Source organism: Neodiprion pinetum, chromosome 3, assembly GCF_021155775.2.
Source record: "Neodiprion pinetum isolate iyNeoPine1 chromosome 3, iyNeoPine1.2, whole genome shotgun sequence".
Classification (NCBI taxonomy): domain Eukaryota; kingdom Metazoa; phylum Arthropoda; class Insecta; order Hymenoptera; family Diprionidae; genus Neodiprion; species Neodiprion pinetum.
In genome coordinates this window covers 34,420,523-34,442,680 of record NC_060234.1, presented here as the reverse complement: position 1 = coordinate 34,442,680, position 22,158 = coordinate 34,420,523, and the positions used below count along the sequence as shown (strand labels likewise).

The window sequence follows — 22,158 nt, the reverse complement described above, 5'->3', positions numbered from 1 at the left end:
GAAGCTTTTTAATAACGTGGAAAAAGCTTGCGCGAGTACAAGTTGCATTTGGAGTCTCGAAACGTTTGCCCGGAAAATAGGATCTGAGTGGTACATAAGACGCGTTTGTGAATCGCGTCACGTTCGCAAATTTAGCTAGCACATCCTTTCGGCGACATGTTGTGTTCTCTCGGGAGGAAAAGTCTTTCGTGCCCAATTTGGCGAGTATCCGAGTCACAATTCCTGAAAAGGAGAACTATCTCTATGATTGACGGTTTGCCGCTTATTTTTCGTATATTTCGCCAATTTCGATGCACACATACATGTGTACAGATATATATATATATATACGTATATAAAACGGGTCAATCAATCTTGCGCGCCGAAATAGACCAGGATATACGAAAGATAATGGTGGCCTTTCCGGAATAGCAGGAAATTCAATTTGCACACGTGAAAATTTGCTCCACGTCAGACTCGGATCAAGGGCTTGTCGATCACTTTTTGGACGGGAAATCAATCCGTTTTAATTGGACAAAAAAAGCCACAATACAAGGAAAAAAATCACCCCATTCTATGATCGTTGTGCCACTTACCTTCCGCATTAGCAATGGCGCAGAGGACGACCAAGAACAGGACGACGACTCCCATGTTTGCTCGGCCCCACATATTCCTGAAAAAGATAAGAAAGATTATACAGAAACAGAAGTTTGATGGAATGGAATAATTTTTTACGCCTGCTGTGACGATGTTAGCAAGCAATACAGGAAGCGAATACATTTTGAAATAAATGTACATTATTTTCACTTGCTTGAGGCAGAGACTAGGTGCCAAAAATTTGAGGCGAGATGCGCGTAAGACGTTGACTCTTGTGGCAAAATAATTCCAGAGGAAAAAAAGTTGGCGAACTTGTGCGAATAGCGCGAGCTGATTAAAGCTTGCATATTTTATATTGCAGCCCGGTGGAAATTCTTTTGGAAATTGATGCAGCTCAGGATTAATTAAGTAGGTTGGTTGGCTGAAAATTGAAACTTTTTATTAATCTTATTACAAGTTGTATTTGTACGTCGAGTATTCGTAAAATTATTATACATTTACATAAGCTGTGAAGATCTCTTTAAAAATTTTGGCTATCGATGGTTCTTTTCAGATTGCGTCAAAATGATTAACAATTTTATAGATTCGTTCGATTTCACTTTACGATGGCTCATTTAATTTAATATACTATATTTTCTACAAGTTCAAACATAATTTTCTTTTTTTTTTATTACGTTGACATTGTTAAATACTCAATTTTTTAACTCGATATTAATTAAGATGAAAAAAAAATCGCAGTATTGAATTGACGGCAGAAGACAAAGAAATTTGCTATAGTCACTTTGTAGAAAATAAATTATATTTTTTACCGTTTTCAACCGATTCGAAACTAAGCTTCGGTATCGAAACTTTAATTTATATTTTCAGTGCTTCCCACTTTCGAATTTTTCAAGAGAAATTTGTGACACAGAAAACATATATCGGATGTGCGAACTGTTGACGAAGTTAATAAAAAGGCTCGTTTTTCGGCCGACCAGCCTTCTTTAAATATGAGATTGAGTCGCGTGACTAATTTTTACTCCGGGAAAGTTGGCAAAAGTTTGCTCGGAAGAAACTGAGCAGATTGTCAATATGAATGAGCGCCGCAACGGGTGCAGCGTGATTACGCGTTAACCTAAATATCATTATCATTATCATTATAATCATTATTACCGGCCAAGATATTACGTTGGTAATTGGGTTGAAAATATTCGAATGGAGCAGCGAAGAGGTCTCGTGAAATAGAAAAGAATATAAGAAAAAGTGCCGAAGCCTTCGGCAGTACTTAAAGACATCTGGCGAGGTCGTTTTCCCCGACGCCTGATCTTCCAATTTCAGCCCACATTTTTATTATCAAGAATCAAAGAAGCTGCCGGTGGTTGGTGATAAAACGGTCGGCACTCTGGGAAATTAGACTGGGTAAGGAAAATGGCAGGGTGGCATATAATCGAAGCCATGATAATATCGGCGAAATAAATTACAACGTCAGTTCACCTCAAATTCCTCACTGGCTTCTCTTCCAGGCTCTCGCACAACACCTCGCTCTTCCTCTTTTTCCCTCTTACTACGCTCCGATTCTCGCCGAGTTATAAAAATACACCCCCTCGTGTTATTGCGATCCGATAATTCGGAGAAAGATAATGAAAATTTGAAACATTGTGAGATTATCTCCTTTCTACCAGCCAATAAGTGGCTCGATTTTTATTTTTCTGCCCGGTAATGAAACCTCGAATATGTACAACAGCTGTTCCTTTTCCCTTGGATATGTTAACCGACTGGTTCCCGTTACGCTGTATTATAATTGATTTCCTACACGATACCATTATATATGTTATTCGTTAAATTGATTTTCCGTGGGTATGCGAGATTCGGAATAGGCGTTTAGCTGAACGTCTAATCATCCGCATTATAGAGGCACGTGAATCAACGAAGACCCTGAAATTCCCTCGTTTCTCTTTGACGTCCGTTGTACAAACAAGTTTAGTACGCAAGTTCATCCCTTAGGCTATAAATATTCCCGTTATTTGAAGTCTAATGCCACATTTCGCTACCCATGTAAGCCTTTGAAACTGAGCATGAAGCGGATCGAGATTGTCTGAAGCCCTCAACATTTTTTTGATTACTTTTTATATCACATAAAACAAAAATAAATTATCCTGGTCGATCCTTACTGCACCGGCAATTGCAAGAGATATTTACTGTACCTTCATCAACGTGAGGATTTTTTTTCTTTTTTTTTAGATTTCATTTACGCAGGTTCGGTCAAAACAACGCGTGGTAAAATTAGTAGGAAGTGCAGATTGCATGAGAAAGTTTCCTTCATCGTGCGGAACCGAATGAAAACCCTTTCGGTTCAGGTTTTCATTCATTACTTATACTCCTGTAAAAAAAAACCAATTAGGAGAAGCTGTCGATATTTTCCTATATCAATCTTCGGCTCACACTTAGTATTCTAGCAGAGTATATATTATAGGTATAGCGATGCAGTGTGCAGTCGGAGAAAACTGGAGAGAAAAAGGGTTATAATAGTGACGATAATAGGGTTGTAGTCATTTTCTGACATTCGTTTTATTCATTTTATCTGCGGTTTCATTCGAATCGATTTCCCACCTGTACGGGCATATTCGTATAAACCTAAGAAAGAGTGGCTGAAGAACTCCTAGTTCAAATCCTCGTCCTTGAACTTTTGCCAATTTATTGTTCAACCACTTTTCGAACACGACGACACCCTTAAATAGATACAGAACCCCGAATTCCTATGTGGATCTAGGTTTGAAGTGAAATTTCTCGTCTTTCCACGAAAGAAGAAAAATAATTTTTTCGCTGAAGAAAATTTTCAACCCAATCAATATCTTCTTCCGTTTAAAATTAATTACTGAAGAACATTTTTGAACAAAATATTCCCGGACTAAGTAGAAACATATATAAAAATATTTTGATATGTCGGCAAAAATTTTGCACAGTTTCATCCAAATTCTTCGTTAGTATTGGAATATTTTCAATCTGCAAGCTATTTGCTAATGGATGAAACAACGATGCGTTGGACGGGTAGTAGTAATAAATAATTTTCATAAGTTGCACGTTATTAGAAAACTCATTCAAGATGTTTGCAGGAGTGTTGATGTATTGATCCGAATGATCGAGTAGCTGTGGACGACGATGATGTAAATGCGGTAACAATCAACGTCAAATATTGGCAGGCTTGTTCTTGCGAGGGTTTGTTTGTCTGAGCGGTCTGTTTAGAACGTTGCAAACCTAAGCAAACGTCGGCGGGTTGCTGTTTTCCATACACCGGGTAGCCGTGTAGGATTGCATCAACCTGAAGCGAAACATTAATTCGAGGAACGCGAACCTCAGTGCAAACGTTCTGGGATTCAGGACTAGCCCACGGGGATTACCCGTAATGCAACATAAGCTCCGAGCTTAAATTCGCAAAGGGCTTTCTCCCGGCGCATAAGATTACAATAATATAAGGGATGGAAGTGCGGCTAGACTCGAGCTGTATTAACTTACACCCGGAGACGTTTTGTTCATCGTTTCGAAGTTTTACGGTCCGCTTAGTGAACACGCGTAACGTAAATTGTGAATACACGAGGCTGTTTGCCGGAACGATGTCCGAAATCACGCGCCTCCACCTGCTCATGTCAAAAATCCATATCCCGAAATTGTTTTCCCGATTCACCGGCAGTGGGTTGAAAAAAAAGTGTTCCGAAAAAAGCTGCGAGAAAAACGTGGTATTAAAAACGTCAACTCGGTCAGTACGCGCGGTACGTTACATCCGGTTTTATTCCATCCCGTATTCACCGGTATTCGCACAGGAAGTATGAGCTTTATTTCAAAATACTTTTATTACCCGCGATTCTCGCGAACCGTCTGGATTTTCAGATTCTAACTTTCCAAAGCACGCCCCAATATCGCACAACCGCGCACAGAAGAAACGTAAAACATTCTTTTTTCTACCCTCGTTTTTTTTGCCTCCACACATTATTATCGTTATTTTTATTTTCGCGGCCCCTGGTTGTCAGATCAATTTCATGCCTCGAAAGCTCTCGCATTCGCAGGAAAAAGAGTCCTCTTTGAAACCAAGTTCGAAGTACACAAAATTCCGATTTAAAATTCATGCCGTGTCAGCAAACTCCAACAAGCTAAACGCGTTACATATCTGTAGAATAATTTATACGTACGTATAAAGAAACTCCTACTCTCTGCATAGCGATACAGCTAAACCGAAGACGCGAAAATCCTTCACCGCTGCGATATAATTTTGCATTCGCGTTCAGGGAATACGTGAAAAACGCTTCATTTTCAGCGAAAGATTTTTATCTTCGAACGAAAACTCGCCACGTTCTGTCGTCGGGGGTGAATTATACCGCTCTGTAAATTGAACTGGTTTTTTTTTCCGCACGGCAGGTGAACTTAATTCGGTTCGGTCTAACAAGCCACGTCGCACACCTGCTCGAGTAAATTACAGCGCGGAGCACCCGATAGAGGCACGTGTGTATGGGCAACACGTGATCCGAATATCAAGCGAAATAGCGCCTCGTACTCACGCATATTACGTTCTAATACCTCGATCAAACCCCATCGCGGCGTTTCCTTTAACCGACACTCAAGATCCGAGTAGTTTTAGAGTTGATCCCCAAATTTCCATACACCGCATTCCGCACGAAGTTCCGAAACTGCGTTCCATGATACGTAATTTAGGGGTGTGTAAAATATAAAATCATCATCGCGCTACCGACCATCGATATAATTGTACAGAATTCGATAAAGAAATCTGATGAAAATTTACCCTTTCGTCCGGACCATGCATCGATCGTTAACTCGCTGCTCACCGTATGACAGAGTTTATTTGTTCACCGGCGTTTAATGGACAGTTTTGTTAGTTTCTCACGATATTATTTAGCGTACCTACTCGTCTAACGTTTGATCACTCGAGGTTGCCGGAAAATCGTTAGCAAGGCACCATCGGCAGGTCGAGCGTTTCCCGTCCCCTTCTTTTAGTGCAGTCCGTAGTGCCGCTGATCACGCAAAATCGGGGGAACCCTGCTTTTCCAGGCGAACAGACCCTTCGCGTCTAAAAATAACCCATCCGTATATCACTACCCTTCTATTTCGGGGTTTGACATCGGCGGCGACGTCCCTGCCATAGTCCACCGGAGCAGATGACACTTTACGTACGAACTAGTGGAAATTCACAATTTCCAAGGGGAAGATTCACCGGAATTTACAATTTCGACACTGTCAGTTACGGCGAACCGCGGAATGATCCGCTGTAGGATACGGTAGATTTACATAACAGGATTACAGAACGTGACGAGTTGCATCGACAAGATTCGAAGGAGGACAGCGAGTAGATGATTAACCAAAGTTCCATTACATTTGAAGACGATTCTCCATCTTTAATCGAAACATGTCTCAGATTCGGATTCGTGAATTCCTCGATGATGAAGAACATTTAAAATACCTCGTTCTGGTGTGTCACAGATTTTCTTCTTATCTATAAACAGTATAACGTGTATCGCCTGTACTTAATAATACTTAATTAACTACGCCGATCAGAGAAAGTATCTCTTCAAATAATCTTTCGCTCGATCCACGTATGCAGTTCACGCTTTGATTTTCTCTCAATAGCAAACTCGAAGCAAGAGTGTGTAATACGAAGATCGAGAGAGATTCGCAGCAAATGGTTCACTTCAAATCCCGGGAAGATGAGTTCTCCTACCAATCCTCAAAGGGTACCCACCTACAGTATACTAGGTATGTGAACTTCCTAGACGGTGCTAACTTGTATCGAGTTGACAACTAACTAACTAACTAACTGCTCGCTGAAACGAGAGTTTGGTCGATCAACCGCCACCAAAGGCCATTTATGATAATCATCTTCCCGCGACTACGACCACGGCATAATGCAACGGAATATGGTACGTGCGGAACGGAACGTATCGCATGATTATGCCAAACGGCTTTTAGCGGAAATTCATGCCACAACTTTAAACCGTGTCAACCGATCGTTATGAAGAGTTTGACTAATTTATGACCGAGCTTTTTCATACATGTAACGAACAAAATTACGCAATACATTTTTATGAACTGGAAGAGTACAAGTGTGGGAATTTCAAGCGTTTCCTTCACGCCTTGAAATTCGAACAAGAAAATAGTCCCGAGGCTAGATCGGTGCCTGGACGTTGTTCACCATGTTTGCGTCGATTTCTGCACCATTGAGCAACTCCATGAGCAGGGTTCTTTACACGAATCAGGTCATCACGGTGTCAGCGTGTTACGCACTACAAAAACTCGATGTCTGTGATGGAAAGAAATTGTCTATATGTTGACATCCGCATTGTATGGAACAGACCGAATCCAAGAAATCTGTAAGCCAGCCGTTCGCCAAGGTAAACACAATCTCCAAGCGACGATCGATGGTCCCGAGTTATTGACCTTTGGGACCTTGACCACTCAATGAATCGAACCATTCCAAATAGCTTCGTGGGGTTACACGACGGCCAGGACGAAGTTCTGTCGACGTTCATTCGGGTCCTCGTCCTCGACCTGATCCAGAATGCGTGCCCGATGATCCCGGGGCTGTTAACCTCCTTTCTCAATACAAGGATATCGAGCAAACTCGGCTCGGAGGGGCGTAGCACCCGCCAATTTCATCGCGATATGGCGCTCATTGTACTAACTCGAGGGACTGGCGCGGGCGGCTATTAAGAGCGGATATTGAGGCCGCACCGGATCTCCGACAAATGGCGCAGACCGTGCCTGGCCCACCCCCGAGCCTATGCATACCTCCGCCTATTTCACTGAAACGTAGCCAATTAACCCCGACTATCCTCGCGGTCTTCGTCATCTGGCGAAAACGCGGACCACGCGACATCTGTAAGAGTCCCGGGCTCTTCTACAGCCATCGTACTCGCTCACTCTGCGTCTATGCTTCGATTATCCCATGTATATTCGATGAAGGGACGACATAGCAGCGATTAGTAGCATGCAACGTGCTTCTGGATGTTCCTCTGGCCGTAATGACGCCTAGGCCGTTGCTCAAAATTAACTGTTGGAACTTCGTCGTATGCAGTTCACAGTGTCTTCAACCGACGAGTCTAACTTCTCAGTCGTTTCTTTCGTGTGTTTGACAATTCATTGCGTTCACAGTCACAGCATGGCTGTAACTCGTTAAATCTACAGCAAAACATATGTCGATAAATCGATAAGTTAGTAATTATCCGCTGAAACAAGTTGAATTGTTCGAACGGTTTGTCACGTTTACAAAACGAAAGTTTGGAACATGAACTATTAAAATGGTCTCCAAGGGTTTTTCATTAAAGTTCTTCTTTCCCTGGAATTCATTCCACAAGTATCGGAGTGCGGTAATCAAATGGAAATCCTGGAGGTCAATACCCTACATCATGTGTCATGTTTAGACGGAGTAAAGGCAGTACTGCATGCAAGTTGGAAAACTGTGCCACGTGTATTAGTAGCGAGTTTGTGCAGCGTGAATTGACCCTTGGCTTTTTACCGCATACGTACAGAGCGGCAGCAAAAAGAGGAGTGTTTAAGTGGTCGTGACATTCGGCTGTCGGAAGGTAGCACGCAGATTATAAAGTAGCTCCAGTTCCAGCTCTCAAGTACGCGATGACTGTTTACTTCATGGAAAGAGCAAGCGAACGTGTTATTTTTACGATAGTCACCTACACACCGGTGTTCACAGGTTATTCTATGCAAATATGTAATTACATCGATAATGGGAAAATGGTACGGAAGTATCATATATAATATACTTGTGTAGGGAAGTGGTACTCTATTTCAAATTACCGTGATCCTAATGCATAAGGATGTCTAACGAACTTTAAAACCCTCTGAAAAGTAAAACAGCATCATACGTTCATCGAGATAAGGAAAAAAATCAGTGATTCAACGATCCAACTGTTGATTCTGATATTTAATATTATCAGGAGCCGTTTGCTGCTTTTTAAAGCTCGGAGAACGCAAGAACCACTCAAACATCCCAGTACGAAACCGTTGATCTTTACGTTGTAAACTCTTAGTTGAACGAACTCATCAAGGTTTGCAAAAATTTTTGAAAAGAACCAAATTGTTCCGGTGGTAGGTTACGTATTACCGAAGAACATATATACTTGTAACCGCTGCATCGAGAATAATTTCATAAAACGTAGCTAGTTTTTTTTTTCATTTAACACGACGAAAGTCAATTACTGGATCGTTACTCGCATCAGTGTAGCGGGTGTCTCGCTTCGGCAAGTTTATTATCCAATTACTCCGTAAATAGCCAAATATTTTTATTCCAAGTTACGAGCTGTCGCTATAATTAGTTTCAAGTCTAAAGACGAAAGTACACTTCTAGAAAAATTGAACTAAACGTAATGTCCCAGCAGGTCCACTTCATATTTGAGCTATTTGTTACATTTCTGTTAGTAAATGTGACACAAATTATTGTAATTTTAACATTAAAATTGTCGTAACAACATTTAATTTGTACGTTTTGCTTGGTAATACATCGAAAAATGGTCAAACCGACCCAAAAATTTTAGTGGACTTGCCGGGACATTTTTTTTCTAACCGTGGATGCTCCAAATTTCGTCAATCAAACAAACATGGCTTTTACCACTGACTCCGTTTCACTTTAGACAGTTTCTCGTGACTCCGCATGCCTTCGAGTGACTTCACATGAATTCGCGTAATTCCGACTACGTAAGTCCGAGTAACTTTGCACAACCTCGGGTGAATTTGAATGACTGATTGACGCGGCTCGAAACGAGTAAGACGGACATGTCACCTTCCACGTGAAACGATGCAAATTTCTTTCGAAGCCCCTCGAGTCTCGTCTTCAATGCAGATCGTCGTAACAAGAGTCGGGCCGTAAATTGAGTCTGCAATTTTATGAACCTTATACCTCGAATGCACAGCCACCACCCTTCTCCCAACCGTGGTCGGGATTAAGCCGCGCGAAGACCGCGGGCGACGGACTTAAGCATGAAAATTACGTATAGCGCACCTTATAGATTGTACGTGTACCGTTAACGGGATACCTAGAGGCTAGCTGGCGCCATGATATCGATCCCACGCAATATCACGCGCGCCGCCTCGACGCCCGGCGTCCCTAGCGTCCGACTTGTGCTACCAAGGGTTCAAATGATGAACATTATTTTTCGCTTTTTATCCCTTTTCCGCAGGTTGGCCGGCCGGCGACGGACGCGGCTTTGGGCTGATTAAAAAGGGGTCAAAAGTATACCTGTAAGCTTCACAGATGTTCATCGCTCGTCGGACTAATACGATCATGATCAGAAACCTAATTGATTCGCGTGATCCGGATGCGGTAATGAACAAGCAATTTAATTTTCATCATCCGTTTTCACCGGAAAATCGTTGAGGAATCAAATATTTGGATAAAGGAATTGCGAGCAAACGTGGCTTATTAAATTATCAGGATTCGAGTTTGCTTGCAATCTCTGGCAGGAAATTAATTCTAATTTTCACCGCATCGTTGCCCGTGTTGGAGAAAAACTTGCCGACAAACGGTCGGGATTATTTGCGAACCTCAGAATATCTACATCGTCACTCGGAGCTTTATCACGATTTATATTTCTGCGGCTAGATTTTTATATACATAAGTATGTAAACACGCTCCTCGGGGCGAATAATTCAATCGCAAATTGGCGTACGTTTTTATGATTTTCAGAACCAGTTCTTTCTCCAAACACTAAGCTGCACTCTGATATTACGGAGATCATCTGGTTTGATTTGTTTTCAATTTTTTCTCCATTTCCAAGATTGGATTACGAAAACCGCAAGTTATCCTAACGCTTATCATCTTAAGTCTGTGGTTTAAAACCAACCAACTTGGTAAAATCAATCACTTGCAGGGCGAGCCTGGGATCCGCAATCGAGGTGAACGTCTTACAAAAAGCTTTAAGTGAGTCAATTGAGGCGCATTTAAGCTATAAATTTAGGGTTGTTGAGCTCCAGAGGCGTCCTCATTTCGTGGCTTAACCGCACCATTGCATTACCGGCATCCATCTTAACCACTTAACAGATACGAAAAATTTCACTTGTTTCCCTCGATTCACGGAGCTTTGTCGCACAAAATTGCAGAAACGTTGAAAATTTAGCTATCATTCAATATCGACGTCAAACTTATGATAACCTCTGCCTCGTCATGATTCAGGCATTCATCGTCATCGGAGTTTGGTGTCATCCACAGTCGAGTAACTACCGCTTTCAAATCATGAGAATCAGAATTTAATCCGAATACAGTATCGAGGGGTCTGCAACATTTTGGGGATGAATGAGTGATGAGACCGCGCGAAGCTTTCCCATATGTATTCGTGCACAACGAAGGAATAAACGTCTAATAGATGGCCGTCCCGATTACCGGGTACATTAAACAGCTCGGTCAGCCAACACCTAACAAAGTGATGGGTCAGCCCTGCCATCCATAATTAACATCAATTTACTCCCGTTACCCGTTCATTAGGAATTAACGTTGCTGCAGAATCAAGCTGCTGAGCAATTCGGTCCGATGAATATGCGTCGACCACTCAAATTGGAATTTCAAGTAGTCCAGTATTTCAAGTCGAAGCGTAGCAGTGAAAATCCTTGGCAATTTCGTAGATGTGTTTTTTTTTTCCTTTCCTGTTTTTTGCATTTTTCAAAATTCAGCGTCTCCAAAATCAAATCACCTCCCGTTATCGAAAAGTATTTTTAAAAAGTCTAGGATTTGAAATTCGAAATCGTCGGCTGGATTTGGATCTTTCGTCCGGATCGAATATTGATATTCATTGCGCGCTTCTCTTCTGACAAATTACAGTCCCCCCCCGATTAATAGACGCCTGAGCTTCGGTTGCTACGCTGTCCCAGTTTTTGTCGCCAAGTAGATTCGCGATCCACTTAAAGGGTGCTTGGCAATTATACAGCGGAATCCGAGTCGAGTTTAATTGAAATTGCCAACCGGGTGTGGAGAACGTGAGATATCCCACTGTAAATACAAGCTCGGCGGCGTGATTTACGACTATATACGAAAGCAACTCACCAGCGGTTACCGCAAGGGTTCAGAGATACGTTACACGCTTTTCTCCAGCATGATATACAGTAGCTTTGGACGTGTCTGAAAAAATACCGGCCATAATTTTTATCCCGCATCAAAACAAGAATTTTTAGCGCCTCGGTTATTTTTCAAATCCTGTCATTCTCGTAGTTTTCACTCAAGACGTTTCTAATAAATTTCGCGTCTCTTTTGAACACTTATGGTAATTTTCTCACACATTCCCAGCATCTTGCTTTGAAGTATCGAGTAACATTTTGGTCAGGATAGTACGGTATTTTTAAATTTCTCTCCTGTCATTTATATTCCGTCGGGAAAAAAAATCACTGCAAATTGCAATCATCAGACTTTACAATAAATATCAAAACCAGACCTCGGATTGAGGGAATTCCTCGCAGTGGAACCGTGTACGACCAACGTAAACCACGAAACCATGAGAACCGCTATAAAGCAAATTACTGGCCTCGTGTCGTCGGAGGGATGCTCGAGGGATTCTGAGGGATTCGAGGAGAGCGTCCGGTAAAGTTGGGAAAACGGGAAGACTGACGAGGGAATTCCCGAGTTTGACTGCACGGAAAGTGCATCGCGCGTCACGGAATTCTCTGGGATAATCACGGATCCGATTAATTTTCGACTGGGGAAATTGATCCGATTCCAGGGGCGGCTGGTGACTGTTGTCACAGGTGTAGATAGAAAGCCTCGAACATGGTCGAGACAATTATCGACGTGTCGGTTCTACGCCGCGCGTCTGTCTCCGCATCGTCCCGTCCTCTCGACGGAATTGCACACGCGTATGACTAATTCAACCGGCAGTCGAAGCCCGCGGGGTGACTCGGAGCTTTAATCAATCCGCTAGCGATCATCCTCGAACCGTCGCCAAAACTAATCGAGACGATTCTACTCGGAAAGTTTACGATCCTCTCGCTTCGTAGCGGAACTCGTGTTAACTTTATTTCCGACCCAGGAGATAACGAGAGGTCACGTATATAACGGTTGACTGGGAAATCAACTTTGTCTGCAGCTATCTAACTTCCACTGCTGATGCGTATCGCGTTACGGACAAACTTTTTCACACCGCAAAGGTAAAGAGTCACCAGCCGTGTAATAAATCGGAAATATTCGGGGCTGAACTGGCTTCTTCCATTTTTGATGAAACGTCTCTTTTCGTTCGACGGAACGCTGCTTTGAAATTTAGATCTCATACTACGCGCACGGTATTTTTCGAGAATACCATAAAAATAAAAAATTGACAAACCTGAAACGAATGTCGTAAAATTTATTGAAAGAAGGTTTGAGAATAAATTTACGCCAGGTTTACTGGCCAGATGCTGTTTTGAAGTAAAAAATTCGAGTTTCGGTATTTCCAAAAAAGAAATAGGTTACACGTCAGAATTGAATCTATGAACTGAAATCGTTAATCGACAGATTTCGTAATTATGTCTGCCGAGTTTTCTTTCTTTTTCATACGTTTATCACAGAGCTTACACAGAGAAATTCAGCAATTTGCGAAAAAAATTTGCATGATTGTTCAACACACGGAAGCCGGGTGACCAGGTACGATATCGATCGAGCCCAAACGGTGATCCTTATCTGGATCGTTGGCCACGACACAGATACCTATGTGTCATATACACGGTATATATACACGTGTAAGCCTCACCGCGTGTAACAAGGGGAAATCGGGATATCCTATCCGCGTGACAAGTCAGTATAATATAAATAATTGCGCGTTTATCAGGGGCATCGGATGTTATATGGTACGATGGAATCGTGCTTGGCCTAATGCCATTTGCAAGTCGATTTCGAACCACCGCAAATAAACCTTTAGAGTTTGGCATTTTGTACAAGGCATGTACAGTCTGTACATATTTATTGTAGTCGTCATCGTTAGTGTGTAAACTATTTTGCATTTTATTACAACGCTTTTATTCTTCCCCCGAATCGAATGCCGGCTTACCTTCGATCTTTTCTCAAACTACGTCAATCCATCGATTTCGAACCGTTCGTACACGCTTGTGGTACAAGAAAAAAACGCCGCACGTGATGGCTTGACAGATATTCTGATATTGAACGTGAATCGAACACGTTAAAACAGAAAAAAAAGTATTAAAATTGAGTTTGTTGAATTTCTTTCCACACGCCGAATTGCTCACTTTATATTATAAGAAGCGTACTCTATCATTTCTGGAGTACAATTCATATTCGTGCAATTATTTTTCCTCTCACACACTTCTTTTCGGTATTTTTATTGTGAAATTTATCACCCAGCGGGTGAAATGAAAATGTGATAAATGTGATAGTAACAAAGTTAATACCTTTGTATATCGCTGTCAAGGGTGGACAGTTTGCTTTGTAAAGTGCAGAAAAGGATTGTTTCACGTTTCGCCACTTGCGAAATCATAAATTGATATAAATGGCGCTTTTGCGAGCCTTCGCTAGCAGAGGGCCACCTTGACTCAAATCACGTTACACATAGTTACGAGAAGAAATCGGTGACACCGACAGAGAAAACTTTTGCAAATCCGAGTATCATACACTCGATAATTAGTGGCTAATTCACGTTTCTGTTATAGATTTATGCTTGTCAACATGAAATTTTAATTTTATTGAATTGGTGATAAAAACACGCGCTTACTCTTTTTCTACTCAGAAACACCGAAAGAAATTATCACTGGTAGATCTCATGTCCACGTTCATTGAAGCTTCAGGTGCGAGAAACGCAGTACGTGTCGAAGTTAATGCCTTCGCGTGATCGATATTGCGCCTGTATTTAATAAACAGTTTTTACTGCGCGTGAATGAGCAGTTCTAAAATAGTAAAATGTCTATAAAAGCCGAGTTGAATAACCGCGGTTGAAACTGACACCGCGATCCCGGTAAAACACGCAGGTTTATTAATATTTATAGGAAAGGAAAAGAAGCGTGAGGTAATAAGTTTATGCATTCAACTGCAGATAACCTAATTTTCAAATCCACGTTCATATTATGTACGCGTAGGATCGTAAATTTCAATTTATGAGTACAAGGCATCACACCACGCCGTGAAAATTTGTTACCCGTGCAGCTGCAGTTTACGTCTTGATTTTCCTGCATAAAATAGGTTCACAAAGTGAACGTTAGTCGGTATGCAGTATAGGTAGGTTACTATATACGCATGCAAGCGATAAATGGAAGGTGACCATTTGTTTTCCGCTCGTACATGTCTACGTCCAGTGTTAAGGGTGCGAGGAGGGACAATGGGCCGCATGGCCTATAGAGGGCGATGAGGGGTTGGCCAAGCTGGCAACTTGATGGAGTATAATGGAATTCAATGGAATTAAATTGAATTTAAGGAAAAGTCGTAACAATGGCTTTTTCCTACGTATAGACGGGAGTATAAATCCAAGCAACATTCGGAAAACGAAAAGAAAAAAGAAAAGCGAAAGCGGGCGAAAAGGAGGAGAACGTCGGCAAGAAATGGGACGAGAGAAAAGAAGAAATCGAGGAGAGGATACAACGGAGCGAAGGAAAAAAAGAAAGTATCCGCGTAGCGTCGAGAAACGAAGAGAAAATTGAGGGGTGGGTGTCTTCTGCGCGTAATAGAAATCACTTCTTTAAAAGTGAATCGAAACTCTTAATAATGCGTCGCTCTCAACTCGTCCTCTTACAATCGGTCGGTCAGCTTCCCTTGGAATAGGGGAAAACCCGTAAGCCACGTGTTATGTTACTGGGTGTACATACATATATACACGAAAGTAGAAAGATATGAAATTAGATCTTTTGCGCAGTAAATTCTGACAGTCTAACCGTTGAAACCGTCGAAAGAGATTAATGTGTCACGAATCGTCTGCAACCCAATTTAGTTTATCCGTCACGAGCAAGAATCGGGAATATGTTGTATACTGGTGTAAATTTTCAGGGTCCCTGGAAGTTATTCGAAAAAAAGCTTTCATCTGTAGTTTGATCAGCGAAAATTACATCGTTCACCGACATCACGGAATAATTTCGTTAATGTAAAAAATGAACTTTCTAGCACACGTGCATCCAATTCGACTGTTTTTTTATTTTACCCATTTGTCCAAATTAACCCACGCCCGATCCCCTTTAATAAGCGATTCAATTCCGTGATGTGAGCTCTAGTATATATTCCATCACTCGTTTAAAGCCTAACTGCGTGTATCGGCTGAATGAATATTTCAAATAGCGAGTGGCACCAAAAATAATTTGGGCTGAGACTGTAATCCGAGGGTGAATCGTGAATGAGCTTTATACTACAGCCGTTAAACTAGCCTGCGATAAATCGCTGATTTTTATGACCGCCTCCTTATCCCCGAATCAGTACTTCGCATCGTCTCGTATTACCTTGTACAGTTCACAGTACCGAATGGCGCATATTCTGCTCCCAGCTAATAAACGCACCATCAATTCGGTTCGTCGAAGCTGCAGGACATTCGTGCCTTTTGTTACACGCGCGGTATAAAAGAGTACGCCTTGCGGGTAAGTACTCGCTTTTTTATTTATGCCCTCATTATTGAGACGGATCGCTTCGACGAAGAAACGAAATATCGCAGATAACCAAACGGCCTCGTGATATGGCAAATCCCTGCTCCCATCTCGGAACAATAGCGCATTAGAAGACAGGGCGGACCTTAATTGAACCATTCTCGAGGCTCGGCTGTATCTGGATGTCTGAAAACGCATAATGACGTCGTGATTACAACCGTCGGTTCAACACCGTTCCGTGTTTGGAAAGGCAGAGGGTCTATTCATCATCGTGGAAACCATACGAGCATCATCCGTGCTCAAAGACCTCGCATGTGTCTCTGAAATTTCGTCGCCCATGGCTTTACTCATCTCGCGTCTCCCTATCCGGAAGAAAATCCTTTTTGTGAAAAATTCAAAAACGGTTGCGGTTCACACGCGGCTTAAGTTTAAGCCGGAAAAGATATCCTATAACGCGTTTCCTCAGGCCGTTGTAACGATAAAAAATCTCCTCCTTCAAAACAGGATAGGAAATATGGAAAATTTCGTTAATGCGAACGAAGAAAAATTTCAATCAATTTCAAATTTAACAATTTGGATAAATTTTGTCTGACGTATGGACCAACCAATTTATTAAGTCTTCGATAAGTATATCTATTTATTCCAAGTCTGTGTGTCCGACTATTCCAACTGGAGTAAACTTGTGATGGAAAAATTAACGATTGGGTATAGTTAGATTTTTTCCTCGTACACGAATTTGATAAATTTGCAAACGGCTTTTGGACATTATACGAAAGATTGAAATTGGCGGGGCTGGAAAACTCCAACGAGGAATAAATGAACTGCCAGGGAACGTCAGTGGCAAGGATGGAAAATTGGGTGAACACAAGGGGCTTCCGAATTCGTTGATAAATTTTCGATCTCAAATATCAGATGAACCGTAATCGTAACCAAAGGGAAACGCAGGCGACCCAACTGCCGGATCGTTGGATCGAGGTTATATTGCGCACAGGCGGTGAGTCCCGATGAAGCATTACATTTCGCAACCGGGCGAACGCTTGCAGAAAGACGATAACAGAAGCGAGGGGAATTTCTCGAGCCAGGGCCGAGGGGTTATCCCTGAGTAAACCTAACCGCGTCAAATCACCGTAAAATTTGGTCTACCGAGCTTAAAGGCGGAAGCGGTATTAAGAAAACCCATTTTATCCCCAGGGCGTCTTTCGCAAATTGATACTATTACTCCTTACATATTGATACTTATCATCGGCACGTGCGAGACCAGCTGTAATGTCGTAAATTATGCTCTCTCATTGGCCCGTCAAATTCCACCCTCCACCCATGGATTTTAACATATTTTCCCAACTTTGAGAAAAATTGTTGGAACAATCGGTTGGTTCAGAGTTTTTGCGAGAAATAGGGCTCAAGCAAGAGTGTCGAGTAAGTGTTTCGGTATTTTTCGGTTATCCTTTATTTTTATTTTTTTTTCCAGTGTATTGGATTTTATCGTAAACCGCCTGCTTTCACAGACTTTTCGATCAGCTCTGTCTCTCGACTTTTCTCAGGTCTATCACGTTATCCCAAGAGCCAAGTACGTGAATTGACTTCTTCGCCAATATACAGTATACGCGACATAAAAATGTGTCTCACTTTTTTCATTGCTCAGGGATTGCCTCCGGGAAATTATACGAACGAAAGGGTAACAAATTCGCGCCAGATTTTTTTCACCCCAATTCTATTCATCTGTCCGCGATTCGTTTTCGCGTTTCTCTGTCGCGTAATTTAACATTCGGTGAATACCAAATCGCTAATCGAATCGCTTTTGCACACGATTATGAGGCACAATCAGGTCCTCACATGAACGAACGTCGACTCCTCCCTCCCATCCTGATCGCAGATTGGCAATGATTGATCGCGAAAATGTGACAACGGTATCAGCACAAGTACACACTAAGCGAAAACTTTTTTTATAGTTTATCTTATAAGTGAGAATGATTGAAGACCGCCGTAAAAATATAACCGAAAGGTAAATTTTTGTCTGTGAAGTAGTTCGTCGTCAAGTTTTCTAAAATCTCTTTCCAAGTTTTTCATTGTTTGTTGAACTTTGGGAGTATCCCGCTCTCGCCAAATATCTACAAACTGTTTCGTCTCTTTTGAAATCCGTGATTGAAAAACAATTCGCACACGCTGCTGATGGCCGATTTCCAGTCTTGGTAATACGATTCAAAAGATCACTACTTACCAGTTGTTAATTAAAATTCTAATGTTGTCGTTAAGAGATGCCAGTTTTTTCCTCTATTTCTCACCCTGTTATTCCACTCTCTCTTTCGAATTCTTTTCGTGTCATTTGGCATTTCAGCCACGGTTGACATTTGCTCGTTTGAAATGACTTGATGAAAACTTGGTTTAAACCTGCACACTTACTGAACGCAATGACTCGGAAGAAAGTCTCCCATGTTTTCGTCTTCCAGTGCGACGGAAACGAAAACAAACGCTCGCACGGCAAAACTAGCGCCTCAGAAAATAGTGCATGTAGGGTTCGAATCATCCTCCAGGGAAATGAAGCAGACGACTCAAACTAAAATCTGGCTTCGGCATTCAGAAGACTTGAACCATTGACGCGATCTGATTTGGAGGGGTTGAAAAATGGAAATTCGCCATTTTCAATAAAATCATTACAAACTTCCGCAAATATTGTCTGTTCCTTTTCGCAGCGGTGATTTTGTTTAATTTCAAGAGTTCAGTTTTACCACGCACTAAGTAAGTTGCATTAATTTTCAAAAGATTTAGTGGAAAGAAATATTTCGTAGAGAAAATACGGTGATCTCAGTTCAACTGAACTGAAAACTCGTGGCGAACAATCTTTCGCGTTTATAGTTATATTATCGAAATTGCAATCTCTTAAGAAGAGGAAACGTATAATCAACGTCGATCCAATTTAGTCCAATGGATTTATACATTCAGCGATTTCGATCACAATATTTTCTCCATAAAGAATGACGGAATTTCACGATTACTCGCACACCTGCGACAAAATGTATGAGGGTGAAACTGTGTGTAACGCTCCACGAAATCTTAATATGCCCGTGAAAAATATATCTCGCCTACTTTTGCAATATCGACAGTCAGTATTTCGATACACCAACACCTGCATCATGCTTCACTGGCATACGAATGGCTTTACGTACCATGAAGTATGTATATGTAAGTGTTCGTCGGTGCTTTATATCCGCATCCTGCAGAAACGCTCGCGGCGAAAGACAAATGGGCTTCTTCTCAGACGAACCCGTCAGGGGATTTTCACTTTTACCTATATGCCCTAAAGCTTTCAAGTTGCAATCCTATTACTTTTCCACGAGTTATGAGAAGCCCGGTTTTTCCTTGATATTTCCGGCATCGAGGACCCTTCGAAATTTCGAAAATTTACAACCGCATATGTCTGGTCCACGAAGTGAAAGAACAATCACGATCTGTGTACAAGATGGGTAAAAATTTTATGAACGTCAGCAGTACGTACGGATAAAAAAGTGAAAATAAATTAGAAAACGAGATTGAGATAATTTGTTCAAAAGTAATTTCGACGAAAGTCTTTTGTAAATTAGAGCCTTCAACAGTTTCGATTTTAATCATTCCCGCCAAAGCTTGATCGGGTACGATTATCGGAACAATGAACGAACGCTTTTTGATGAGTATGATTAATGGAGAAACCGAGGTGCGTGAAAAGCTGTAAAACTGACACGTGAAACAACGCGCAAAGTTGAAAAAATTAAATTTTGACGGACAGCTGACGGTTCGCTGGTCCGGCTTGGTTTTCTTCTATACCCAGGACCAAATGTCCCGCGAATATTTGATACGAATTTTCTTTGCAAGCGGGTACAGCGAGGTGAGGTGAATTTTTTTTCATTTTATTCTCTTCTTTTCTTTATTTTTCAGCAAGTCGATTTAATCCTCGCGAAGTTGACGGAGATAGATGAGGCTTCGTTCACGGCTCGGTTTATAACTTTCTTCTATTATATAAAATATACCTGTATATGTATATGTATACATATACAAGTTATATATAGGTATACGGATACACGGAGGCACGCAGATAGTCAAGTCGAATTGACGCCTAGCGGCGACGCTTGACAACCGAAAACGTTACGACATTTTGCTGGGTGAATTTACTCTGCTGCATCGCACATCAAATATTATAATTGCATGAAGTTGAATTAAAAAATTAGAAGCCTCGCACGGGGTGTTAAAATTCATTTGACATATGAATAAATCATCACCCATCCCTGTATTCCCAAGTGTGTGGTAATTACATTTTTATGGTGGCAAAGCATGCAGCTTTCTTCGGTTTGGGTACAATTCCAGTCAACTACTTTTTTAGTCAAACTGAAAAACTGGATTACGAGGTGCTAACTTTATACATTAACAATCGCATCAACAGCGTCTGGCTTAAATATACAATCAGTTAGGATTTTGCCTAATTGTCTACCACATAAAGCACCCGATGGTCTGCCGAAAATACCAGTGCAGAATGAACAATTAAAGCAGATCGAAATCCCATTTGACGTATAATCTATACTTTCGGTGAAATGACAATAGAATCGGAGTGTAAATTGACCGGCGGTGTTTATTCACTGCTGATGCATTCGACCCAACGTATATATTATTAAATTCACGACGGAACAACAAGGTCAGAAATTCGGTATGTATAGATAAGTTTAATGAGCATCGTGGAAGTTGTGGTATATTTTCGGTTAGCAATTATCGTATGCAATATTATATTTCATCCGTCGAAAGATTTCTACGATCGTGTACTTGAGATAATGAATACGGCAATGTAAGACATTTTTTGAAGGATAAAAGAGGCGAGGATTCAACGAGCAATGTAACATTTAATTTACTCTATTTTTGGTGACCAAAATCGTGAATCCGAAAATTCTTATATTGTCACAGTAAGAAGAACGAAACGAATTTTAAGAAGCTGAGTGGAACAAATATCGATACATTGCGAGGTAGCCGTACACTAACCAATTAATCAAATTATTGAGTTAGTAATTTATAAAGATCTGTTTAAATTCAAAAGAATAGTAAGTATCGGAATTAATAACAAAAGTTGACATATCGATGCTTCGTATCAAACGGCTTGAAAACAGTTAAAAATCTCGAAAATAATTTTTTGATCGAGAAAAATATTTTCGACGTCGTTAAATATTCGATCTTACACCATTGCACCGATATTGGTTATCATCAACAATAATGAAAATATCGAATTCACTACTAAAAAAAATGAAAATCCGTTTCCGTGACTTTGCACCGATTCTAACAGTTTTTGTAACGATATTGAAGCAACTTGAAACGAAGCATCGATATCCAATCTTCTCTTTACAATTTTACTATTTTCTATTTTTCCGTTGTCGCATAAATATTCGTACCTAACGGAAACAATAATTTTATTATTCATTTCAATATTTCTAAAAAAAAAAAAGGATTGGAAAAAAACGAAACAACGGACGGGGAGCTGAAAGAAGGCTCTGACTCACATTCGCCTGCACAGGTTGTCGGTCGTTCGACGGTGTTTATCACGCAGCAGCAGCGGCAAGTAGTAACGGACGGCGTTGGTCTGGCGTTAGCGGCGTTTGTGGCAGCGTCGTTCCAGCGACGCGTTCGAGGGGTGAATGCGCAATGCAGACTGAAACCCGAACACGCAAAGCTTTCCTCCGACGTCGCCTCCCCCTCCCCTCGCTCCCCCTCCCTTACAAGCGACCGTCAACGCCGTTTTCACAAATCGCGCCTGCGCCCTCTTCCATAATATTGTCATATTCAAGTTTCATTTCGATCTAACGATGAAATGTTACCCGCGAATTATCCTGGGCTGTATAAGCTCTGCTTAAATCCTCCGCGCGCGAATTTCGCGAGCGCGTAGCTCGATGCTTATTTTGCGCCTTTACGCTTTTGTAGGCGTCAAAAATAATTCGGAATGAATTTTTTTTAATACACGTTGTGCTCATGGATTTTCATTTATTCCTCACTTTCTTTGATGTTTACGCTTTCACAGGGTATGTAGATGTATGTCGATATCGCAAAGGGCTT

The 22,158-nt window shown here is 41.3% G+C and overlaps 1 protein-coding gene across 2 annotated transcripts in view; it reads right to left on the bottom strand.

Annotated features, from left to right (window-relative positions):
- Positions 1-21,748, bottom strand: part of LOC124213593 (uncharacterized protein CG3556) — a 45,466-nt gene extending 23,718 nt beyond the window's left edge. For both annotated transcript variants that reach the window (XM_069134257.1, XM_069134258.1), the window contains exons 1-2: positions 21,609-21,748; positions 576-652 (exon numbers count right to left, since the gene is read on the bottom strand). In XM_069134257.1, the coding sequence (XP_068990358.1) occupies positions 576-652; positions 21,609-21,610 (79 nt within the window). In that variant the 5' untranslated portion in view covers positions 21,611-21,748. The remainder of the gene's footprint in view (positions 1-575; positions 653-21,608) is intronic.
- Positions 21,749-22,158: the final 410 nt, after the last annotated feature.